The sequence below is a fragment of the Cynocephalus volans genome, chromosome 2, assembly GCF_027409185.1.
Source record: "Cynocephalus volans isolate mCynVol1 chromosome 2, mCynVol1.pri, whole genome shotgun sequence".
In the NCBI taxonomy this organism is placed as follows: domain Eukaryota; kingdom Metazoa; phylum Chordata; class Mammalia; order Dermoptera; family Cynocephalidae; genus Cynocephalus; species Cynocephalus volans.
The window spans coordinates 89,741,377-89,766,543 of record NC_084461.1 but is presented as its reverse complement, the minus strand read 5'-3'; the positions used below and the strand labels follow the sequence as shown (position 1 = coordinate 89,766,543).

At 33.8% G+C, this 25,167-nt stretch overlaps 1 protein-coding gene across 1 annotated transcript in view; it reads right to left on the bottom strand.

Annotated features, from left to right (window-relative positions):
* Positions 1-14,401: 14,401 nt before the first annotated feature.
* PPIP5K2 (diphosphoinositol pentakisphosphate kinase 2) overlaps positions 14,402-25,167 on the bottom strand; it is a 73,291-nt gene continuing 62,525 nt past the window's right edge. The window contains exons 29-32 of the mRNA XM_063086782.1: positions 24,044-24,103; positions 22,264-22,404; positions 20,449-20,565; positions 14,402-15,014 (exon numbers count right to left, since the gene is read on the bottom strand). Coding sequence (XP_062942852.1) covers positions 14,902-15,014; positions 20,449-20,565; positions 22,264-22,404; positions 24,044-24,103 — 431 coding nt within the window. The 3' untranslated portion in view covers positions 14,402-14,901. The remainder of the gene's footprint in view (positions 15,015-20,448; positions 20,566-22,263; positions 22,405-24,043; positions 24,104-25,167) is intronic.

Genomic DNA, 25,167 nt, shown 5'->3' with positions numbered 1-25,167 from the left:
CCAGTAAACCATGGAACCAGGATTTGAACAGTGTCAGAAAGCAACTACTGTAATCAGATGCGTTTTATTTGAGCTTTTCTTATATGTATATTCCTGTGACTTGATATAAAATTATTTGCATAGAAGTTTTAAATTCATCTTATTTTCATAGAAATCTTCTGGAATTTGGTTACCCTATATTTCAAATATCCTTGCTGGCTCATCAACCTGACTACATGGATGCCTAAACTTGGGTGCCCACACTGCCATCTGGTGTTAGATCCATGACTTGCAAGTTCAATGTCCCTGTATTACTGGCCTTTGAGGCTATAATCATGGGTTTTTAATCTTCGCACCCGTTACTTCATTTACTCCTTGCAGCAACCCTACAAAATAGGTACAATTTGTATACCCACTTTATGCACGAATTTATTCAGTGGCAGGACCAGGACTTGATCTCATGCCGTCTAGCTGCAAACCTTACTTTTAATTATCACATTCTACTGTTTCTCTAATGTAGGAGATTTCAAGACTTTCAAATTCAGAAATCCACTTCTGAGAAAGCCACATACATTTTTATTAGATAACAATGGTGTGCAAGAGGGTAGATTTGACTAAAACCTGGATCAAGTAAAAACAGACAGAAGACTTATTCATACATATTTTCCTCTGTTCTTAATCCTTAATAATGCTCTAGTTATAGAATACAGTTTCAGGGAAAGTAAACTTTAAAAGTACAGAATTAAATATTTAATTATTTGTATTAGTTTTCTAGGGTTAAATACTAGACTGGGTAGCTTAAATAACAGAAATTTATTTTCTCAGTTCTCAAAGCTAGAAGTCTAAGACCAAGGTGTTAGCAGGTTTGGGTTTTTCTGAGGTCTCTCTCCTTGCCTTGTAGATAGACACCTTCATGCTGTGCCTTCATAGGGTTGCCCCTCGGTTTGTGTGTGGTCCATGTCCTAATGTCTTCCCATAAGGACGTCAGTCATACGGATGAGGGACCACCCATATGACCTCATTTTAATTATCTCCGTAAGGCCCTGTCTCTAAATAGTCATATTCTGAGGTACTGGAGTTTAGGACTTCAACATATGAATTTGGGGTGGGGAGGACACAATTCAGACCATAACAATTATATTTCATTCTAAGGGACTATCACCAACCAACACACTCTATTGCTAAATGTCTGAGGACTTCTGCTCTTACTCTTCACTATGGCTTGAATATTTTTGTTGCCCCCAAATTCATGTGTTGGAAACTTACTCCCCAGTTCAACAGTGTTAAGAGGTGGAGCCTATTGGGTGTTGTTTAGATCATGGGGGCTCTGCTCGTACAAGTGGATTGATGCCACTATTAAAAAAAGGGCTTTCAGGAGTGGGTTCTCTCTTTGATGCTCTTCTGTTTATGTGAGGATACAATGTTCCTCCCCTCCCAAAGATGCAGCATTCAAGGTGTCATCTTGAAAGAAGAGAGACCAGGCCCTCACCTGCTGGTGCCCTGATCTTGTACTTCCGAGCCTCCTGAACTGTGAGTAAATAAATTTCTGTTCTCTATAAATTACCTAGTCTCAGGTATTTTGTTATAGCAGCACAAAATGGACTAAGACACTCTTCTACAGCCTGCTTATCACTATCTCCAAAGGCCATCTAGCTAATGCTAAAAGGAGGGTAAAATTCAAAATCATTTTGTTATTTACTCATTGTTCTTCCTCATTTCTTAGTATTTTACTGCAAATACCAGTGAGAAAAACAATAATCTTATATTTCACCAACTATAATGAAGCCTACTCTTTATTATTTATCATTTCTAGTTCTACAAACAATAATTCACATGTGATATTGTAAAATAATGAGCCACTCGGAAACACTTGCCTCCTCACTTTATAGTTATTTCTCCTAAAGTTAATGCTTTACTACCCAAATGGTTTGAAAGAGGACATTCTCCTTTACTGAATCAGGAAACACTCTCTTTTACTGAACACATCATGAATCTAATGTCAAAGCACATTTTTAAAAAATGAGTAGAGCAAAGATTCTTAGTAAGACTAACTTTTAATACCGTATCTACTATTTTCATAAGAGCTTATATCTTTAAAATTAAAATACCTTGCAATTTATGGGCACTTTTTTATAAAGTTTTTTTTTTAATCCTTATAATATGGTTTGAAGTGAATATTCTTATTCTCATTTTACAGCTGAGGAAATGAGGCTCAGAAAGATGTTTTTGACATGTCCAGGGACACAAGTAATAAGTAGCAGAACCCAGACTGGAATGCTGTCTGATTCTAATTCAGAGTCAGCCTATTGTAAAGGCTTTTCTAATGTCGATTTCTAAATTAGCTTTCTTTCCCAAGAGATTCCTTCATGAGAAAAAGATTTCATGGTCAAATAAGTTTTCCCCAAGTAGTTGCTACTAACACCAGAGGACCTGCAATAATAACTGTTCTAAAAGGACAGCTTATTATCAACCATTCAAAAAAGCCTGGGTGCTACTACATGTGGGCAGGCAGTATTTCAGATGAGAGGTTAGCAAATATAAGAGCCAGAAAGTGGTCTTCAGTGAACAAAAAGCGTATGCTTTTGTTTTCTAGTTATAAGTCAAAAGGATTTGGTACACTGTAAATGCCAAGAAAGTATGAATCATTTCTAAACTTTTATCTGAGATATGTAGAGCAATCCACTATCAGTTGGTTACAATGCAGCCTTGTAACACCAAGGTCAAGGGTTTGGTTCCCTGTACTGGACTGCCACCAAAAAAAGAAAAAAAAATGCTTAATGGACATTCATTTCCCAATTCTGTGTTAATTAATTCAGTTTAATTAACCAAATACAATTCTTTATAGGAAAATTGAACAAATTAACCCTACTTTTCTACTTAGCAAGCATAACATTGGGGTATTCTGCAGAAAGATCATTTGAGAAACATACTTTATGATTAAGGGACTTCTCAACATCATCACTCAATGACTTGATCAATGTCCCATACAGAATTTTCCCAAAGGGCCACATGTGTGCCAGGGTCTTCAGATATATTTGAAAACAAATTATCTTTCAATTGGAGAGAGAAATAATTATTTTCTCTGTTAATTTTCTGACTTCAATTCTCTTTTTCTCCCTCTTTTCTATTCACTTTCACTCATCTACTTTAATCAATCCAAATTCTTTATCTCAAAACTATACAGTAAAGGAATTTCAAGAGCCAGGCAGATCAGATAGGGTCATGTACATCTTCTTTAGTGTAATGAAAGCACTGGGACATTTGGACAATCACAGATACAATCCATAACACAGATGCCTGTTAATTTGGCAGATACTGCTTCCATCTTACCTATCAATGTAGAAGAAAAAAGCCTAGAACTAGGGCTGGCCAGTTATCTCAGCTGGTTAGAGCACAGTGCTATAACAAGGTCAAGGGTTCCAATCCTTGTACTGGCCAGCTGCCAAAAACAAACAACAACAACAAAAAAAACCCACACAAAAACCTAGAACCTCTATGATATCACATTTTGGTCAGGTCTTTTAGATGACTATTCCATGTCAGGCACTAGATTGTATTCTTAGTTTCATTAATTTTCCATGAGCAACTCTGCTTGTGATAAAAAGTCAAGGACAATTTTGAACCATTCAATTTTCCTCTAAACATTTAGTTCTCGTCTGCACAAGCATCTGCATGTACATACACAACTTGCATATTTCTCTTTCATTGCCTCATTCACCAATGCCTTTCATTGGTAAGAAAATTTGAAAACCCAGTAGACAGATAGGAAGTCTGAAAACAACTTGTAAACTACTAAACTATAGTGAATTTGGATTTAATCCTACAGTCCGGAAGCCATGGAATTCCACCTTGCTCTAACTGATGCAACCTTGTACTTCAGAAAGAGACATCTAACGTATTATAAACTGCCACCCTTCAGTTGCTTTCATAGTGAAAACTTTTACTAAAGGTTAATTTGTATCATTGGAGCAAATAAATTCTAACAACAGCTAAGGCTGAAATTTCATAAATGGGCTTTCCCTTTTTCTTCCTTGAACTAGTCTAAGTATTATCCTTTCACCTCTTCTGTGGTACTGAGGAAATATTATCTTACCTTGGTGGTGTGCTTTACAATTTACTCTCCCATATATTAGTTTAAGGTTGCTTATCCAAAAAAAAAAAAAAAGCCTGGTAAAGCAAGAAAAGTAGATGTTGAGATGTAGGCTGAATAAGTAAAAAACAAAACTGAGATAGATGTCTAGATTGAAGACTTCTGGATCTCAATTGAGCTACTAGAATTTCTGTGCATTAATAAAAATACTACTTCTAATTTGGAAAACACATTTTCAATATTTGCATCATAAATTACAAAACTCAAATGATATTCCCTGAGAACTATAGCCACTCGACAAGGTTCGAAAGTTAAACATAAAGTAATAAACTGTGAGAGAGCTGTCATTCAGAGATAATTCCATGAGACAGAAATGGACAGGGGTTGGAGCTCCTGAATTCTTTTTCTAGTTTCGTCATTGACTTACTGTGTTTCCTCTGGCAAACTCTCTGGGTGCCAACTTCCTTATCTGTCAAGTAAGAATAATAATAAATGCTTTGTTCCCAGGGTTCTTTGTTGAACTGGGTAAAAGAATTTATGATGAAGCTGAAAAGAATATGTCTCCATCCAAATGAAAGGTCTGTAGATGAGTTACTTGAATGGAACGTCAGCTATCTTAACATGTGAATTATAAAAAGGCTTAGCATTTTTTATTGTGTATTTTATTTGTGATTTAAATAAATAAATTCTGCAATAAAAATAAATTTCAGCATAAAATTCTGAAAAATGTAATTAGATAATTTTATGTTCCTTTCTGATGTTCTAATGACTACTTCCATCTACTCTATGATTTCACGTGTACTTTTCTTTTTAATAAAGGTGCATTGGAATGTGAAATGTATATTCAAGAAAATATTTAATGGCTTATCTTTAGTTTGAGAAGCAGGAATCAAAAGTTGAGCAGGTTTCAATTCAAACAGATTTTGTCATAAATTAGGCTCTTCAAACTGAAAACAGAAACAGAAAAGCTAGGAATATATTCTGTGCAGTTTTAGTAACCGGCGTTTTAGTAATACAAGTAGAACAATGAGTCAAGGAACTATCCTCCCATTCATATTAGTTTAATGTCATTACATGAAAGCTGGCAAGATTCCAGAAAGGTAAAAACACTTCATATGTAGATTACAAAAGGCTATTAGTGAGAGAACTAATTTTTATTATAATACCAATTGTTAAGCTCTAATTAAGTGCAAAAAGCAGTGTTCAACCTTCAGATGCCTACCCTAGAAAGCCTGGAGAGTGTATGCCATTTGATAAAACTTAGGAGAGAGATTTAATATATAAAATTTTTCAAGAGTAGAAAATGGTAAATAATGGAATTATAAATTTTTCAAGGATGTTATAGAGCAGGATATGGACAGCAAGGTGTATACTTTCCTTTTTATTTTTTAAGCCATATTCATACCCACTTGAAATTTTATTTATTTGTTTTTATTTTACTTTACTTCACAGAATATTTTGATTTTTAGAATATTGCCTCTTAACCTGAATTTAAGAACTAAGACTCAAGTAAATCAAAAAAATAAATTGCTTATCACACAGCCATTGTTGAACAGAACTAGGAGTTGAATTGTACCATCTCTGCTGTGGAAGCAATGTCTCCCCAAACTCACTGAAGCTTAATCGCCACTGTAACTGTTGAGGGTGGGAAATCCTATTATGATAATTGAAAGATGGGGCAGTCACGAGGTGATTAGACTGTGAGGACCATGCCACAGCAAACAGATTAATCCATTTGATAGTTTAATAGTGGTCATGGGCGTGGTTCTGATGGCTTTAAAAGAAGAGCACATGAGCAGCTCTCTCTTGCTTCTACCTTTCTCACAATGTGATACATTGCGATGTGGTATAGTCACCACCAGGAAAAGGTCCTCACCAGATGTGTTCCCTTTTTTCTTGGTCAACGTGAATTATAGCTAAAAGAAGAGATAAACAAGGATTTAGGTTGTAGACACTACAGCTGGAACTGGGCTCCATTTATAAAGTGGGGGAGAGGAGCAGGAAAGGGTCTGCACTGTTCGTAAACCAGAACTGTAAACTCTCATGCCACTCATTAACTTGATAAACCTGTAGATCCACAAAAGAAAGCAAATGTCAAAACATACCATGGAGACACTTTCACAATCCAGAATACGCACAATAGAAAAAACCACACTGAAGAGAATCTCACAACTTAAAACAACCAAAGAAATTAAGAAAACCACAGGAGGCAGGGACATCATAGGACATGGTTACCTGAGGAACTAGGTAGTAGTGTGTTATTCTGGCATATAGGGAAAATAAGAGGTCGGGATAGGAAGAGACAATAAAGGGGAAATTCAGGAAAGGCAAACTGATCACTTCATAAATGTACTGGGCTGGCCTTGAATGAGAAGCTTCAACTTAGGAGGTTTAAAAAATTTCATAATATTGGAGGCAGGCATGGTTTTTATCCTAATAGAATCTCAAATAAAGTATGTACTCTAAAATGTTACTGTATAAGTTGTAAAAGCTTTGTAAAATAAGGTGATGTCAAACTAATATTATAACATAAAAAAAAAAAAATTAAGCCATCTGTTATATTACCCTAGTAAAACTGTTTTCACTTTCCGTGATCTCTTTCAGCTATTGTCCTTAGGCATCTTTACATATGAGTAGTTGCAATCCCTGTGTCATAAACAAACAATTTTGTCTTTCTAGGTTCTTTGCTCTATATTAGATGACATTTCCCATGTTACAAAGTATTTATAATGCTTATAATTATCAATTAAAAATTCTGGCATTTTATTTTTAAAATTTTTCAAATTTTTATTAAATAATATTTACACATAATATAGAAGGTCAAATGTTACTAAATTATATCAAAAAAGCTTCAGTTTCCTATTTTTTTCTTTGACCTCCACCTGCCCCATGTCCCATTTTCTAAAGGCATCTCCTTCCAAGTCTTGTAACTTTTTCTTCAGATATTTGCCTTCACATTTCTATATAATAATCTTATACCCATGTCTCCTTTCTCTTAGTCCCTTGCTCAACCCATTAGGGCAGACTACTTTGCTCTTTCCTACAGAGGTTTTGAAAAAAGTGTAGAGAAAATCAACATATGTGGGGAAAACCAACATAATACAAGCAGTTCAACATAAATATTTTTACATGCAAAAATTTCATTGCCGAAGATGGCCTTCAAGCATCTATTCAGTACTCTATCCTCTTGCTCAGCCTGTGGAATCAGCACATGGTAGGATTTCAGTCACATGACTCCAAGTTGGACATTTACCATTTCTTAAAAAAGTTCTGAAATGACTCAATACTTTCCTTGAGTTGTGAACCTTTCGATTTTCATAACTGCATTTCCCACCAGTGGAGCCTACTCTGTTCTCTTCCAATATGAGTACTACTGTGTGGCTCATTCTCTCTTTCAGGCTTTCCATCTATCCCACTAATCGGCAGGTATGACAATGGAACTTTCAAAAAGGTTTCAAGATGACCAATAAAAAATCAGATATACAAAACTGTAGTAGTCCTAACACTTGAGACTCCCAGGTCTCATTTTATTGTCATGAATTTTGAACACAGGCATTATAGAATAAATTAGCATTTCTATGTGGAGTGAAAGAGATAGTCTGTAATTATTTGGCTCCCAATTAATTTCCTTACAGCAGCAAAAAATGCTTTTGATGATATAATAGTGGAGCCTATGTTCTTTTGCTCTTTGTCTCACCCCTCCCTCACTTTCTCTCTTCTCCTCATTTTATCTTCTATTCCTCCATCCATTCACCCATCCACCCACCATTATTACTGAGCTTTCTATTTCAGCATTGACTAGCTTAAGAAAAATCTATCGTTTTTAAAATTAGCAAAACAATTTAGAGGGCACATTCATTTTTCTTTAAAAATTCATCCTTCCATATATCAAGTATGAAAGGATGTACCATACATGAAGCACCATACATGGAATAACAAAGAAATAGCCTGCTTTCCTCCTTGAGTTATATCTTTATAAGGGCTTTAAAATTGGCATCTAAACTGCACATACATTATCCCACCAGGGTCACATAATGGTGTCATTCACACCTCACACAATATGAGATGGGTGGGTGGGTAGAAGGAAACACCTGATTTTATTAAATACTGCCTTTTTTTTTTTTAACACTGCTTTGAGAAGGACTGGATCATCTCATTTTAAAGATTTTTTAAAGGGGAAGATGCTAGAATAACCTTGATTTGGGGGAAGGGATGTCAGATTGTTACTAGGCAGGCTGTTCCCTTGGCAACAGGAGCAGTCATAAAAGAGTATTGAGAGCTATCTAGAACATCCTTGACTGTAAAAATGCTGAAATACCATTGAAAACAGAGGCCTGGTTGACATTTGGACTATATACAATTCTATTACAACAAATGAATACAAATAATGCTTCAGATTTATTCTTCACTTCAGAGTTTACCAAATATTATTTCATTTGATTCTCTGACAACACTGTGCTATAGTGGCATAACTTCATTTAGAAAACGTAACTGTGATAGGCAATCTAGGAATGGGCTTCTCCTTTTTTGTTCTTTTGTTCTTGTTCTTTTGTTTTGTTTTGTTTTGTTCTTCTTCTTATCAAAGGATAATAACAAAAACAGAAGTGATGCCCAGTTTGAAGATGAAGGAAAAATAATTTCCCAATAGAAAAATTATCCCCAAATATGAAACATAAACATAAACTATCTTCAACAAAATTAGAAACACTTCAACTTCAACCACAACGTATGAGATAGAGCTGCCAAATGCAATAAAGGTCAAACAGGAAAATGCTTGGAGAGGATGTTTACAGTCCAAAGTCATTACACCAAAAAATTCCAAAATCTGAGGGAAAAAGTCAGTTCCTTGTCTGAAACAATGGAAATGGGATGAGTGCAAACAGTAGCAGATTCCTGGAGACTATCTGGTACCAAAAAGAGCAAAAACAAAGGAGGAAATACAGACATGCCAGATTTACAGGGAGTCTGCAGACGAGACAGAGGAGAGAAAAGAGACTCCGAAGGGGAATAACCCTGCAGTTGCCAATCTTTGCTGGCTGGAGAGAATAAAAGGTTATAACAGCTCTCTCAGACCCATAATCATTGTCATAATCATTGTTAAAAGGAGCTCTGCTGTAACCCAGGGAAGACTGTGTAAGCCCCAAAAGCTGCCCTCCCCATCATATAAATTCATATCAAATAGATGAGCAAGAAAGAAACTCACCTCATTTAAAAATAAGTAATAATTGAGAATGACTCTGCACAATGTTCATACAAAAACACTACAAGAAAAGGAGGAAAGGAACAGGAGAAACAGAAGCAGATAAAAACCACTCAACAGAAGAAATGAACTCCCTCAATGCATAAAAAATGTGACCAATTATGTTGTCATAATTTAAAGAATTTAAGGAAACAATTTATACAAAGATATAGGTGATCAGAAACACCACGGTAAAACAACCAAAGGAAATGCAACATAAGCTAACAGAGTTCAGAAAAGAAAAAAAACAAAACCATCCCAGAAATAGGGACATATCATAAGGAATACAGAGCACATAAACTAAACTAACAAAACGCAAAGAGGAGATGAGATAAGGTGGAATGATTTCTTCATTTTGATTAATCAGGGGCTCAAAATATAGCACTTAAAATGATAAGCATGTAATAAAGGTATAAAATATTTACAATATAAAGGTAAACATAAGCAAGGAAATAATATAATCTATTAAAACTGTGCAGCAGAGGAAAAGTAGAAGTATACTAATTGGACATTGTTCTTAGCAGGAAGTCAACAGATAGCATCTAACAAATTAAATTTACTAGAGTAGTTAAAAATTAGTTAAGAAGAAAACCACTAGCAGAAAAAGCAAAATACAGCAAACACAGATGATATAATGCAAGTGTAGTATACAGTGTACATTGTTGGTTATTTATTCATTATGTTTCCTCTCCCTCTTCCTTCCTATCGGAACCCTGATTTTGGTCATATATCCCTTTCTTCTTCACACAATTATGTGCTTTAGAGCAGGGGTTCTTGACTAGGGGCAATTCTGCCTCCCAAGGGACATTTAGTAATATCCAGGGACATTTTTGACTGCTAAAATTTGGGGGGATGTTACTGGCATTTAAGGGAGAGGCCATGGTGAGGAGATTGGCTCCAGGCCCAAATCCTACATGAGATATTTCAGGCTCAACCATAGACAATTACAAAGGCTTTGCTTAAAGGCTTTATAGCCAGTCACTGCAGTCTCTGGAAGGAGTTGTAGTCAGGGCTCAGGACCTCTTGGATATCCATACACCTAGCTGCATTCCTAGCCCAGGCACCTCCATTCTGAAGCCTCCTTATCAGGGGGCCTTGGCTGAGACACTTCTCTACTCTGACTCGGTTTTCCACTCCTAGCTCTTGCCCCTCTCCCTACCCCTAGTCCCCTGTGTCCATAAGATGGCAGAAACCTTTTGATCATTGCTCCTCATCAGTGAAACAATTTCCCCTGCCTGCATTTGCATGACATCTTATTGCCCTATGCCTGGTGCTGGTTCATGGCGTGTAGGTGGGGGGAAGAATGGAACAGTGAGGAGCCAGCACTACTTTCCTTTTTGGTTTCTTGCTTATAATATTATGCCAGTAAGTCAATGAAGACTTGATAATTGCTTTCATTTTGGCTGTCTTAACTGACTACCTCAACACTTCAGCACAGGGATGCTAAACACTCCGCAAAGCACAGAACAGCCTCCCACAGTGAAGAATTCTGTGGTCCATAATGTCAACAGCACTGAGGCTTTTGGGGGAACCTGACCCCATCACCAGTGCCAGGGCCAATAAGTTCACGGAATTCTCCTGGAGAATGTTATTCATCTAGGGGCAGACAGATGACCAAATAAATTGGCCCAAGATACTGAAGTGAACAACTTAATATTTCTTGGTTGGGGAAGAAGTTTCCTCAATTTTTGTTGTGCTGGACATGAACAAGGAAATATGTAGCCCTTATTGCCACTGACAACCATTTTGTGAACACGTGGGGAAAAAACTTAGGGATAAAGTTTATACTGTGCCAGAGGAGAGAGGGAGAGAACATGGGTCCTTGATAACATTATAGCTGACAGAACTGTGGTTGAAGCCAACTCCACATTTGGACCTTCAGAAATGTGTAATAATAAACTTTGTTATGATTTAAGACAGTTTCAATTGGAGTTTTCTTACTTGCAACAAAAAGTATTGCTACAGAACGATAAAAAATGTAAAAGCAATAAAAACAGGAAGCATAATCTAAAAGCAAAGATATATTACATATGAATAAATATAGACTACACTAATCTATTAAATAAGAAGGATCTTAAAACTGAATCACAAAGCAAAACTCACCTTATATGTCAAAATAAAATATCTAAAACAAAATGACACAAATATAAAAAAAAAAAAGAAATAAAAAGATGGATATCAAGCAAATGCAAGCCAAAATAAAGCATAGGTCATAATCTTAATACCTGACAATTTAAATTACAGGGTAAAAAGCATCCAATGGAAAAAGATATTTTTATAATGATAAAGGTAATGCCTACAATGAAAATTTAAGTCATTAATTTGTAAGCACCAGAAAACATAGCCACACACTATGTAGGAAAAGAGTAAAGTAAAAACCATAGATAACAAAAGGAGAAATTAACAGAAATTCCTAAGTAAAAAAGATTTTTATTTTCCTCTCTCACAATCCATTACAAAACGCAAGAGCCAAAGGAGAAAGTTTATAAAAAAATCTCAAAAATATATTTAATGAAGGAGCTATAATTTGTATAAATTATATCATATACAATAATAAATAGATTTTACATAGTGCTGTGTTCTCTGAAAAGAGAAACTAGATCTTGCACAGAAATTGAGCCAATATAAAGAAAACTTTACATGGTAGTATTTTGGTACCCATGATTCTGTGCAAAGGGAGAGGGGTTTCTACTTGGACTTCTATGACAAGTGACTCTTTCAGGAGTGTAAAAATTGTTCCATGTTTCTACTGTTTGTGATACTTCTTGGTATTGGGAAAGAGAATTAGTGGGGCTAGAACTGCTGGGCTACTCTAACAGAAGATATCCCAACCCTGACTAAATAAGAATAATACTCGTACAGGCAGTCTGCACTGTCCAGGTAATAAGACAAGGATAAAATAATGTAAAGTTAATAAACACTATATGTAAAACAAACTGATAAGCACACAAAGACAGAACTTCCTACTAAAGTATGAACAGAAAACAAAAAAGTAAAATCTTAGTTCAAATTTGCATGGAACTACGTAAGAGTGGACATGCTGGTCAGTGTAAACAGAACCTTGAGAAAAATCTGGGTAACCTCATAAAAACAGAAAATTTTCCCTTGGGTAACAAGTTTTAATTGGATATTTCTTGGAGAACTTTAGCTTTTCTCTCATAATTGCCATCTACTGCCCTTTTGCTCTCTATATATACTAGGCATACTGCCACAGATTTCTGCCACTTTAGTGTCTCCCTTCTGCCTCTTTACTGCTCAGAGGAAACATGAAATAAGGTGTTCAGCACACGGTTTTTCTTAACCCAAGATTGCAATATCCCCCCAAATTTGCTTGTAGTTGAGAATGGACTATATAACTCATTAAAACCAGGGCAGTAGAATCTGCCAGCACTAGACTTTAAGGGCAAAGTTAATTCAGAGCTAAGATGCAGGGTTTTTAAGGGTGGGGGGATTGAATAATACATTATGAAGATAAACGTTTCAGGATGACTGACCAGTTCAAGCTGGGCTTTCTCACTTCTTTGCGTTGGGCTGTAAGGAAAAGTATCTTATAATATTTAAAACCAAAAAATCCTACATCCTGGGGATAGAATCAAGTAAGAAACAGATGCTTCAATCAAACTTCCACTAAATATAGTGATAACTATAATTTCTTGCTCTGATATAGTAGACTTTTAGTCTTGAAAAATGATTCTAAGATTCTTGCAAACAGACTGTCAAGTTTACACAGCACTACTACTAAGTTTGGTGACTACAGTGAGGTAAAAGTTCCTGTATAACAACAGGAAAAAGTAAATTGTACTGTACTTTCTTGTTTGGAAAGCAATAGATTGCTATGTGTATGGCCAATAATAAGCTTTGTTTAATGTCTTAGTACTATTTAATATTAAAATAGTTTTCCTCATTCTTTCTACTTTGAAAGCTAAAAGGAAAGAGATAAAGAATAGAAATAAAAAATAACAATATTTAAGTCACTCTCTCATTCTGGAAATAAAATAATATTTTAATTCATTTCCATTAAAAAACAAAAGTTTTCTTACCCCCACAATAAGCACATTAACCACATTTTCACATACAGGAAACTCAGGTACATTCAACTGTTTATAAGACATGTCTATATAATACATTTACATTCATGTGAAGTACATGAACTTATTTAATTGTATATATTTATGACTTTTGCATCTGGTACCTTTAAAATAACAAATATATAATATGTTTATTTTCTAAAAGTCAGTTCATATATGATGATTTAAGGTTAGGAGAGTCTCTTCTGAAGAATTACAATAGTTGTATTTATACTATAAGAATTCAATAATTTTTCTAAACATAAGCCTCAAGCTAAAGCTTTAGAAATTTAAGTTATGTAACTTGCAATGCATGGAGTTCTTAGCAGGTGGCACTGTTTGGATTACAGTTTAAGTCATTTCAAGTGGTTCACAATTATTTGTGGATTGGGGGAAGAAAAAGCACCAAGGATAATAAATTTTTTTTCATATGATAGATGAAATCCCAACACAGTGATCTCTATTTCCCTTCAATATCTAATCATTTGTAAAGAGCATTTATTTCAAATGTTCAATCTTTAAGCTTTATTAGTGAGATCAACTGATACACAGCAGATAAGAATGGAAATGGCAAAAACAGATGCTATACCTAACACCTACTAACTTAATAGAATTCAAATTTCTTCTATCATTGATGATTTCCATTTTTGAACTGAGTTTCTTAGCTCTAAAAACAACTCTGAAAATAAATGCAACATTTATAAACTTGTCAACTATATCTCTTAAAAAGAAACTCTAAGGGTGCCTATCTTGCCAATATATGAAACAAATATTTTCGTGATGAACAAAGCACCTCTTATGGTAAGGAAATACATAAAGAAATATTTTCTACAAATTAATATCCGAACTTATGTGCATAAAGGTACAGTTCTTCCAGCTACATATGTAATATTTTAAATAACACACAATAAAAAAATTCAAAGCATAGATTGAAAAATAACCCATATGCTAATATTCCAGTTATTAAATACTGCAGCATATACATCACTATAACAATTGGGAAAATTTTTCTAATCTAAATGGTCAATGAAATTTCTTTGGAAATATACTTTTTAAAAAGTACCCAATATGTAAACATGTCTGTCAAATTTCAACACAAGCTAAAGGCTTTTACAGTTAAGATTCAATCCCATGAAAATAAAAGTGTATACAGAGGCCACCTCATCAGACTCTGCAATACACAGCACTACTGGTGTGACTTTGGTACAGGTCAGCTGGGCTTTTATGTTCCTTATCTTTACAATAGGTACATGGTAAACATATTAACAACAACAGACCTTTATCACCATAGGTTGTGTTACTCACAGAATGCTAATAAACATTGCCTTAAACATTTTTCGATCGTGACAAAAGTTCCTTACCTAATATATACAAAGAATCCCCTACATTTAATAAGTGAATACAGACATGTATAAGGAAAAACATAAATTACTTGCTCTGACAGTTTTGAGTCAAGGTTTATTATGTATCTTTTTCTACTGAACATGTGATTTTTATAAGTTGTTCCAGCTTCTGCTGAGAAGATTTCATTTCTTTTTCCCGGTGTTTTTTTTGTGTTCATGCACTTCTGTTTTGCTAGTTATACTCTTTCTCCGAGTTGAGGTACTAGGAACAACTGCACTAGAAGGTCCACTGGTAGCTATACAAAACAAGAAAAACTACTGCTTAGATTTATACAAGCAATCCAAGTTCAAATAATACTGCTGAATGACAAAATAATTCTTATTATAATTATGATGTAAATAAAACATTCTAAACATTCAATATAACATTTTTAACCTTCTATTTTTTAGAATGCAACACAAATACAGAAAAGTAATGACAATGGGCTGGGTTCACAAAATAAATTTCTCATTTCACTCTATATTCTTCCTGGGAAACTAATTCATTTCCATCATTTTTAACTACCATCCATTGTGCTAATGATTTTCAAATTTATACTTCCAGCAAGGATTTTCCTTTATCTCAAGATATTGTATATTAACTGCCTACTGAAACTCTCTTTATAGATATCTGACAGCAAACATAAACCTAACACATTTTCATTTTCCCTATAAATATCTATTTCCTCCTGTATTTCTATCTCACCACTATCTAAAAAGATAGAAGGTTAGAAAACTAGAAGCATTCCTAACTTAGGACTCATACTTCCACATCTGAACCAACATCAGTTCCTAATGACTTTTCAAAAATTTGTTCTAGGTGGAATTACACTTCTCCTATGGATGGGTAAGCTCCTGTCAGACCAATCTTCCTGCAGTTAAAAGGTATACACTTTATATAAAATATGAGGAACAACCACCTGAAGATACTGAAGAGTGAACAAAAGCAGGCAGTTACTAGAGAAAAATCAAGACTTGAAAAAAGGGAAGAACATGGGGTAAGTTTCCCCTTCTTTACAGCTCTTAGCCTGAGGACAGGCCCCAATCTACACCATGTAAAATGGCTACAACTCCAACATAAAATCCAGTCTTACTAGAGTAAAGAACCAGAAGACAAGTACTGAGACAACTTTAGCTGCTAAAAAGTGAGGTGGGAAATCCCAGAAGGGGGAGCCCACAATTCTATGTATAAAGTGCTGATCAAATCTATGGCCTAAGCAGAATAAGCTCCAAGGAGACCAGCTAAGGCTAATAGAAGTGAACTGATATTTGAACTGTTGGCCACTTCAAGGGACACAGTTTTGCAACCTGAGTTCAGCCAAGGTTAACTCTTTGTTTTAAAAATAAACAAACACAACACTATTCTATGGTGTAACAACAGAAATAACAGAATCCCGAGTTTCTATAACATATCATTCACAATGTCTAGGATATAATCCAAAATCACTCAACATACTAAGAAATAGGAAAATGTATTTCTTGTTGAGAATGGGCAAATTGACAGAGACCAATCATGAGATGAGTCAGATTAACAGACAAGAATTATGAAGAAGCAATTTTAATTATGTTCCAGGACAGAGAGGCATATACTTATAATGAATGAACAGATACACAATCTCTGTGACCAAAAAAAAAATATATATATATATACACATATATACATACACACATATACACATAAAGAAGAATCAAATAGAATGTCTAAAACTAAAGAATAAGTACCTGAAATAAAATATCCAAAATAAAAACTGGATGGGATTAATGGCAGAATGGAGAAGAAAGGTAAAAGTAATCAAAAGCCTAAGCATGTCATAGTCAAATTGCTCAAAACCAAAGATAAAGAGAAAATATTGAAACCAGAAAGAGAAAAATAACCCATTGCATACACAAAAACTCAAGTTAACTAAGACTTCTCATGAGAAACAATGGGAACCAGAAGACAGTGGAATGTTATTAAAGCGCTAAAAAAAAAATACCCAAAACTTTCTAACCAGAATTCTCTATTCAGCAAAACTACCTTGCAAGAATGAAGATGAAATAAAGACATTTTTTCAGACACAATAAAATGAATAGAATTTGTTGAAAACAGACCTGCACTACAAGAAATACATATATGACTGTTTAGAATAAAAGAATAATAATCAGAAGGAATAAATAGAAAATATAATAAAGTAGTAGACTAACTCAAACATATCAATAATTACATTAAATGGTAATGGGCTATAAATATTACAACTATTTCTTGTTGTAATAAATAGTTGGCAGATATTGTTAGAATGACTTCTTAAAAAGCCAACTATATGCTGTCTACAAAAAATCCACTTTAAATATAAAGACACAGATTGATTGAAAGTAAACAGATTTTTAAAAATACCATGCATACACTAATAAGAAAGCTAAAATAGCTATATCCACATCAGATAAAATAAACTTTAAATCAAAGCATTACTAGAAATCAAAGAGGCAAATTTCATGATAATAAATGAGCCAAAATATTAGGAAGACTTTAAAAGAGCTCTAAAATGGCCGAGCCGTGACGTACTCGGGAGAGTGCGGCGCTGGGAGCGCAGCGACGCTTCCGCCACGGGTTCGGATCCTACATAGAAATGGTCGGTGCAGGGCCGGCCCCGTGGCGCCCTCAGGAGAGTGCAGCGCTTGGGAGCGCAGAGACTCTCCCGCCGAGGGTTCGGATCCCATATAGGACTGGCCAGTGCACTCACTGGCTGAGTGCCGGTCACGAATAAGACAAAAAAAAAAAAAAAAAGAGCTCTAAAACATGTAAAGCAACAACTTACCAAATTAAAGGGAGAAATAGAAAATTCTGCAGTTGTGAGTGGAAATTGCTCTCTATACAACTGATAGAACAACAAGATCCCTTCCCTGACCACCAGTCCCCCAAAAGAAAAAACAGTAAAAACACAGAAGATCTGAACATTATCAATATCTTGATCTAATGGATAATGACAAAGCAGTATACATTAGGAACAATGAACTATAGAATGAACACTCTTCCTTTTTTTAATTTACTTGATACATTCGAGATCGTACAAATGTTAAGCCATAAAACAAATCTCACATTCATAAGAATGAAATCATACAGTTTATATTTTGTAATAACAACGGAATTAAACAAGAAATTGATTAAGAAGATATTATCCAAACTCACCCTCCTCTAAATATTTGGAATTTAACTAATACATTCCTAAAGACTCTATAAATCAAACAGGAAATCATAAGGTAAACTAGAAAATATTATTAACTGAGTGATAATGAAAATACAACGTAACAACCTTTGTAATATGCAACTAAGGTGCTTAGAGAAAAGCTTACATTTTTAAATGTTTATATAACAAGAGAAAAAAATATCTATCAATCACTGACCTAAGAAACTAGAAATAGAGGATAAAAGTAAACCCAAAGTTAGTAGACAATAAAGAACAAATAGAAAATAAAGAACAAATCGATTAATTATAAAACAAACAGAAAAACAAATAGCTGAAAGTTGGTTCTTTGAAAAGGCCAAGAAAATTGAAAGAATGATTAAGAAAGAAACAGAACACAAATTACTAGTATCATAAAAAAGAGGTTATTACCACATTCGTTAAAAGGATAATAAAGAAACAACAAAGTTGAACTTAGATAAAATGAACAAATTCCTTGAAAAATACAAGTTACCAAAATTACCACAAAAATGAAAAGGAAAATTAATTCTATCAAACATTTAAGAAAGAAATTATCTTACAAAAACTCACTCATAAAAATAGAAAAGGAGGAAACACTTCCTAAGTCATTTAATGAAGCTAGCAATACCCTGATACCAAAATCTGAAAAGGACATTACAAAAACAGAAAACCACAGACCAATGAAGATATAAAAATCCTCAAAATCAAATTGAATCCAGCAATATATATATATATATATATATATATATATATGCATATAGCACAGCTGTATATATATACACACACACATACACATATATTTATAAATATATATAAAGATCATACTTCATGACCAAATAGGGTTCATCCCAGGAATACAAGATTAGCTTAACATTTGAAAAGTCAAATATAACATCATTTTAACTTTATTACTTAAAAATGTGTACAAAATGATGCATTTATTATATGTTTAATATGTAAAGAACAACAATATACTGTGATTTAAAGAGCATTCAAATCCTACCGTATACTGACTACTAGCTATGGGAACTGGTATAACTCACAACTTCTCTGCTACTTTCTCCATGTGTAATGGACATAAGAATGGTATTGACTTCTGAAGGTTATGGTGACAACTATAAGAATAATGAGAAAGTGCTTTGTAGTATAAAGAACTATACAAATTTTAGCTTTGTGTTGTATATGGAATGAAACATAACTTACGTTTAAGATACTTATTCCATTACCTGTAGCTTTACGCACTGATTAGTTACAAGATACAAGTTTCAAATTTAAGATATTGCCCCTGATTTATAAGGCCTGGTAATATGATAGAGCTATAATGAGGTATCAGAGATAAAATTAGTAGTACAGACTGTCATCAAAATTCTTGTTTTGATAATCATCTAAATACACCATCAATGGAAGGGGTTGGGTTGGGTCTTTAAAGATGGGAGGTAAAAGGGAGAACACTTTAAGTATAAAAAAAGTTTCATGAGTGCGAAGGGGATTTACTTGGGGAGAAGTGAAGAGAACGGTTTGACCATAGTATAACAACAATAGTGTTTAATGAGTGTTTACTATGTGTGCCAAGTACTTTATACATGTTATTGTACTCATCTCTGACAACTTTATAAAGTGGGTACTATTTCCCTGACTATGATTATGAGACTAAGAATCAGAAAAGTTAAGAAACTTGCCCAAGGTCATATAGCTAATAAGCAGCAGAGCTGAGATTTTAATCTAGCCCTCTCTGATTCCTAAGCACAAACCCTTAACCTAAAGAATAATTGAGAGCACTAAGAGGAGGCAAAGAAAGAAGACATCTCCAGTAAGTTTACAGTCGAAGCCTTGGAGTATATAGAATTTTCTCTAAAAACCCATATATATATATGTATTAAAAAATACACATATATATGTAGAATAAGAAAAAATGAACAGAGTAGAAAGTCCCTATCTGGGACAAGAAAGTAGAAAGAAGAAGCATCATCAAACAAGAAAAGTAGAAGAATCAGAAAAATGGAAAGAACACCAAGATAGAGTAATATCTTGGAAGTCAGAGTTAAGAGAACATTTCAGAGTAAGAGAAACATTTCAGGAAGGATCAACAACACAATCAAATGTGCCAAGAAATTAAAGTAAAAAAAAAATGCTGATAAAAGATAGCTGAATTTGGTAGTCATAATATCAGACTGAGAATGGAGATTAAGATAATGTAAGGGAAGAAAAAAATTTTTTCATATAAAATGATGCCTCAAGTTCAACAGAAAAGCAAAAGAAGAGAGTCCATAAATTAAGTGTGAGTATAAAATATATTTTATTAACATATGTGGGCAGAGGCATAAGACAACAGAGACAAAAAATAAATATATATCATTAGGCTGTAATAATAGATTTTAATTCTTAGGATCATTACACTCCAGGAAGTACAATGATCCTGCTTAAAAAGAGATTTTACATTTAAAAAGCAAGCTGTTGTTACTCTTCTAATTGCTGTACAGAATCTATGAACTCACACACACATCCTAACCTGGTTTGCTGCTTGCTTTCGTACTCTTTAAGGTAGCTGGCGGTGTTGGAAGGATCTTTGCAGGTGTATATGTATTTAAAGATACTTTTCTTCTCATTACTGGACTGGAACGTGAAGCTATAGAGGATGAAAAATAAATAAACAAACATGATAATTTAATAATTTCTTGCCAATTCTATTTTAATATTATAGAAAACTTCTTATGACATAATTTAGTGACCCTAAGAATATACATAATAACAGTACAAAATAGACAAGGCAGGATGTGCAGAATAAATTTAGCAAGATCGTCTTTCTTATAAAAAGACGGTTCTCTCACGGCCTTAGCCAAATAAATGTTCGGTTGATACTGTAAATAATAAGCACTTTAACAGTATACACCAAAGGCATTCCAGCAAGAATAGAAAAGCAGACTTAATTTTATCCTACTCTGATAGAAATTGAGGTTCTTAAGGCATGGCAGAAAGCTGATGGCATAGTTTGATTTCTTGGTAAGTGAGTTGGTAATCTTTTTCTTTTTTTAAAAAAAGATGACTTGTAAGGGAATTTTAACCCTTGACTTGGTGTTGTCAGCACCACTCTCTCCCAAGTGAGCTAACCAGCCATCCCTATATAGGGATCCAAACCACTGGCCTTGGTGTTATCAGTACCACACTCTCCCAAGTGAGCCATGGGCCAGCTCCAGAGTCTAATCTTTAAGACAAAGAGTCTCAAATTATTTTTCTCTCAAAAATAACAACTAGAGAGTCAGGAATTGTTCATATACAAATGCAATGGTCTACTAAACTATTATATTTAAGAATAAGCTAATTAGACTACAAGTAATTAAATAAATCAGATTGTCTTCCTATATTACCCAGCTGAGATTTATCTTCAGGAGAAGGAGGGATTAAAATTATGAAAAAACAACTCTTTCTAAACAAGCTGGAGAAGTGTGAAAAGGAAAAATCGGGATCATTCCTAAGTATGGAGTATTCTGGGTAAGGACAGTCCAAAGTAGGGGACTGGGTAGGTGGGGAACTATTGGTATGAGCTTCTGGATTCCTAAACAAAGGGAGATGGGAAGCTAGCAGCAATATTCAGCATGCTTTTGAAAATCAAGATGTGTGCCAGTTATGGCAAAATGTGTGTTCGGTGGCTGATACCTACACCAAATGAAAATAAATTTCACTGTCAGAGCTCATTAGTGATTACTAATGAAAATAATATAAGTGATGAAAAAGTCCCTAAGATATATAAAGCACTATGCCATTACTTAGCACTTTCCTGCTTGCACATTTTTACTAATTTTTTGCTATTAATTTCCATCACTAACTTGTTCTAATTAGTATTCCCACTCCTCCTCCAATCTGATATTGTCAGTACCCCATCGTAAGCTATCTTCTAGTTACCATAAAATTTATTAATTTTGTCCTAGGTAAGGAAAAGTGATTAACAATGTCTTCATCCTTATTTTAAACACCAGAAAATGAATATAGTCCTATATATATGATGCTGCATCTTTGACAATTCAGAGAATTAAGTGTAAATAATGTAAATATACTGTAATTAATATTAGTTTTGCATTCACTCTATAAAATACAAGATGCAGATACTTCCATCATAATTGGCACCCTATTTTCTTTAATAATCAAAAAAAACTTTTTTAAAAAGAGGCTTCAGAAGACCTATAATTCCTAATAATGCCCCTTTACACCCCTTTTTTCCTAAATTTCTATTCACTACCACTACATGAGTTTACATTTTTATAATTCTTATTATATTCAGATATTTACTGCCCAACAATTAAATAATAACAAAAATAATTTTTCCTACAAATTTCAGGGGTCTTCCGTAGAACTTCACTTGATGGAGAAGCAATGGAAGCAAGAAAGTCATCCACCTGCTTTAAAGACAGGGCATTGTGAAGAGTTTCTAGAGGACAAATAGATGGCACCATAGAATACAATTCAAAGCCTGTAAAGAAAACAAAAACAAAAACAAAACAGAAAATCAGATATTTAAAAAATCAGTAATTAAAAAGGAAGACCACTGCTTAGAACTAGACAGTCTCTAGGTCTCTCCAATCTATCACATGCAAACACACAAGATCTCCGAAGTCATGACACCAGATGCTATGCAATACAGAGTTAAAATAAGATGTGACAAAGATTTCATTTTAAATGTAATTACATAGTACAGCATGCACACAATTTCATTCTATACTGGTAAAATCTAAGAATAATGCTTAAAGAAAAAAACCTAGGGGAAAAAAATCAGAAAAAATTACAATTTTTCAGTTTTTATTCTTTAAAATCAGATCTATTTAATAGGTCAGTAAGCTGATGCCATGATGCGTCCCTGATACTAGGATACTAAACGTAACTTCTTATCAAAAACAGTTATGTAATTACTTGTGAAGAGTGACTTTAAACACTTTTCTAGGCATGCCAAGGCCAACAATATTTTCTAGTGTGATCCCCAAACAACATCCATTCACTTATGCTGGAATGAGCATTACAAAACGTATTTCACCCACCTTTACTGAATTAACACAATAATTATATTATTGGAAATCCCTCTCTGAGTAGTTAGGCCAAGTAAAAACCAATACAAAATACAAACATGTTTGTATTTAACAATGGCACAGAAATACAAAAATTTCATGAAACAACCATGCAGATATACATATTAATACCATCAGTGAAACAAAAGCACTTAAACACACATCATTTATTTTCTTTTAAACAAACAGGATATAGATTATCACGTTCTTAAAAAGAAAATTGCTTGTTTACTGAAACTTTATTCAACTGAATGGCTTCAAAAATTGCTTTCATATACTGTTAAAAATAACAAGTCTTTATGCATCTATCTTCCATAAGTTCAAACTAATTCACCTCCAAAGAAATACTTTTAATACCTAAATTAAGTTTTTATACAAAATCCAATATCATTAAGTAAAAAGTAAACACTAATTAAACTTAGATTGCAAAACTCTTCGCTTCAATAGTCATGTGCTCATTTTTAAATTGACTGATATTTAATTTATTTAAATATTGGTTAGAAATACTGACCTAAGAACTTCGTAATTCTCAGCTGGAATAGGGAAACTTTGGCTAAAAGGCAATCTAATCTTCCTATGAAAATAACCAAAGAACTTACAAAACTGGTATATGTTTGATTTTCAGTGCAAACCAAAGCACGACAGAACATTACACATACTTTAAAAACAAAAACAAAAAACTGTAATACCATAACAGCAGCTAAAGCACCTAAGTTAAGCACTAAATAAATTAGGCTTGCACAACTGATACTTTTTTAAAAAGTACAAGATTCATGCAAATGAGCGCAAACCCTTTCTTTCCATTACACTAAATGGTGTGTTTTTTCCTCCTTTCCTCTGAATGTTTATAAGTCTTTTGTAACAATTATTTTCTTTCACTTGCCTGCTAGATTTTATAACAGGCAAATGACAATATAATCCATTTCCTCTGGACTACATTTTTTCCCCACTTATCTTTAGTAACCTTTTTCTTTAATACATAATGAAAGGGTTAGCGCAGCAATTTAAAAAGCCACCCTGCTGACATGTTTAGAAGCTATAAAAACATACCACTGGAGCCTAGAAATTCCACAGAGGAAACGGACCAGCACCTATAGAGGTGTAGGTGTTCTGCACAGAGGCCCAGAAAATAAGGTAAAGCACTGTCAGAAGATACTTGTTTCACCATGTTCCTTGAACTAAAGATGAAGGGAGGGGTAAGTCCATGATATGTGTTAAAGATGAAAATAACACGAAAGTTAGGGGAAATAAAAAGTAAAAGGAAGAGTCAAATGACAATTTATAAGACAGATAAGACAACACAACATTAAAAAAAGAAAAAAAGAATTCTTGAAAATCCAAAAGAAGTATTTCTAGAATTGAAAGGAATGCATTTAATATGCATTAATGTGTGAAAAATCCACATTAAAAAAAGAGCCTAAAACAAAAGAGTATAAAATCATTCTATTTTCTGTTAAATTTAAAAAGAGTATCCTTTTTTAAAAATCTTCAGTTGAACACAAGTTTCTCCTAGATAAAACCTGCAATACGGGCTTTAAACTCATAAGCACTTTTTTTTTTTTCTAAACTCACAAGCATTTGATATAAAAACTATAGACAGTCTTAAGCCTATAATATCTCTTAGAATTTTGTGACCTGTTTTTCTTGTGACTTCTGTTTTTCTTCTAAGAGGGTCTTATAAATGCAGGTTCTTTAGAAGCTTTAGCTGTATCAATTAATAATCTTTTCGAAAAGTAGCACTTAAAGAGCTACAATGGGGGGAAAGCACGTTAAACTTTAAAAGGCTAAATTTTCACTTGTTGAGGATGAGATCTTCTTATTCCACCTTCAAGAAGTATTAGTGCATTGTTATTTAGATGCGTAGTTAAAGGATCCAGAAATGGAAGACTGTCCATAAACTTGTGTTGAATCCTTTAGCTTCATAAAAATTTTTGAAAGACCAGATTTAAGTTTTGAAAGATTTATTTGCAGTTAAAAAGAAAAAGAAAGTTCCAGGGATAAAAGTACCTTCGTTCCAAATAAAAGCAATAACCTATAAGTTTTCTTATAAATTCTTTAATCCTAAATTATTTTTAAATGATCAATAAATATCCCTTCTTGCCCCACAAGATCAAGCTCTATGTAAAAAGCTGTAATACTCCAACAATTCCATTTATAAATAATGGTCATGAAAT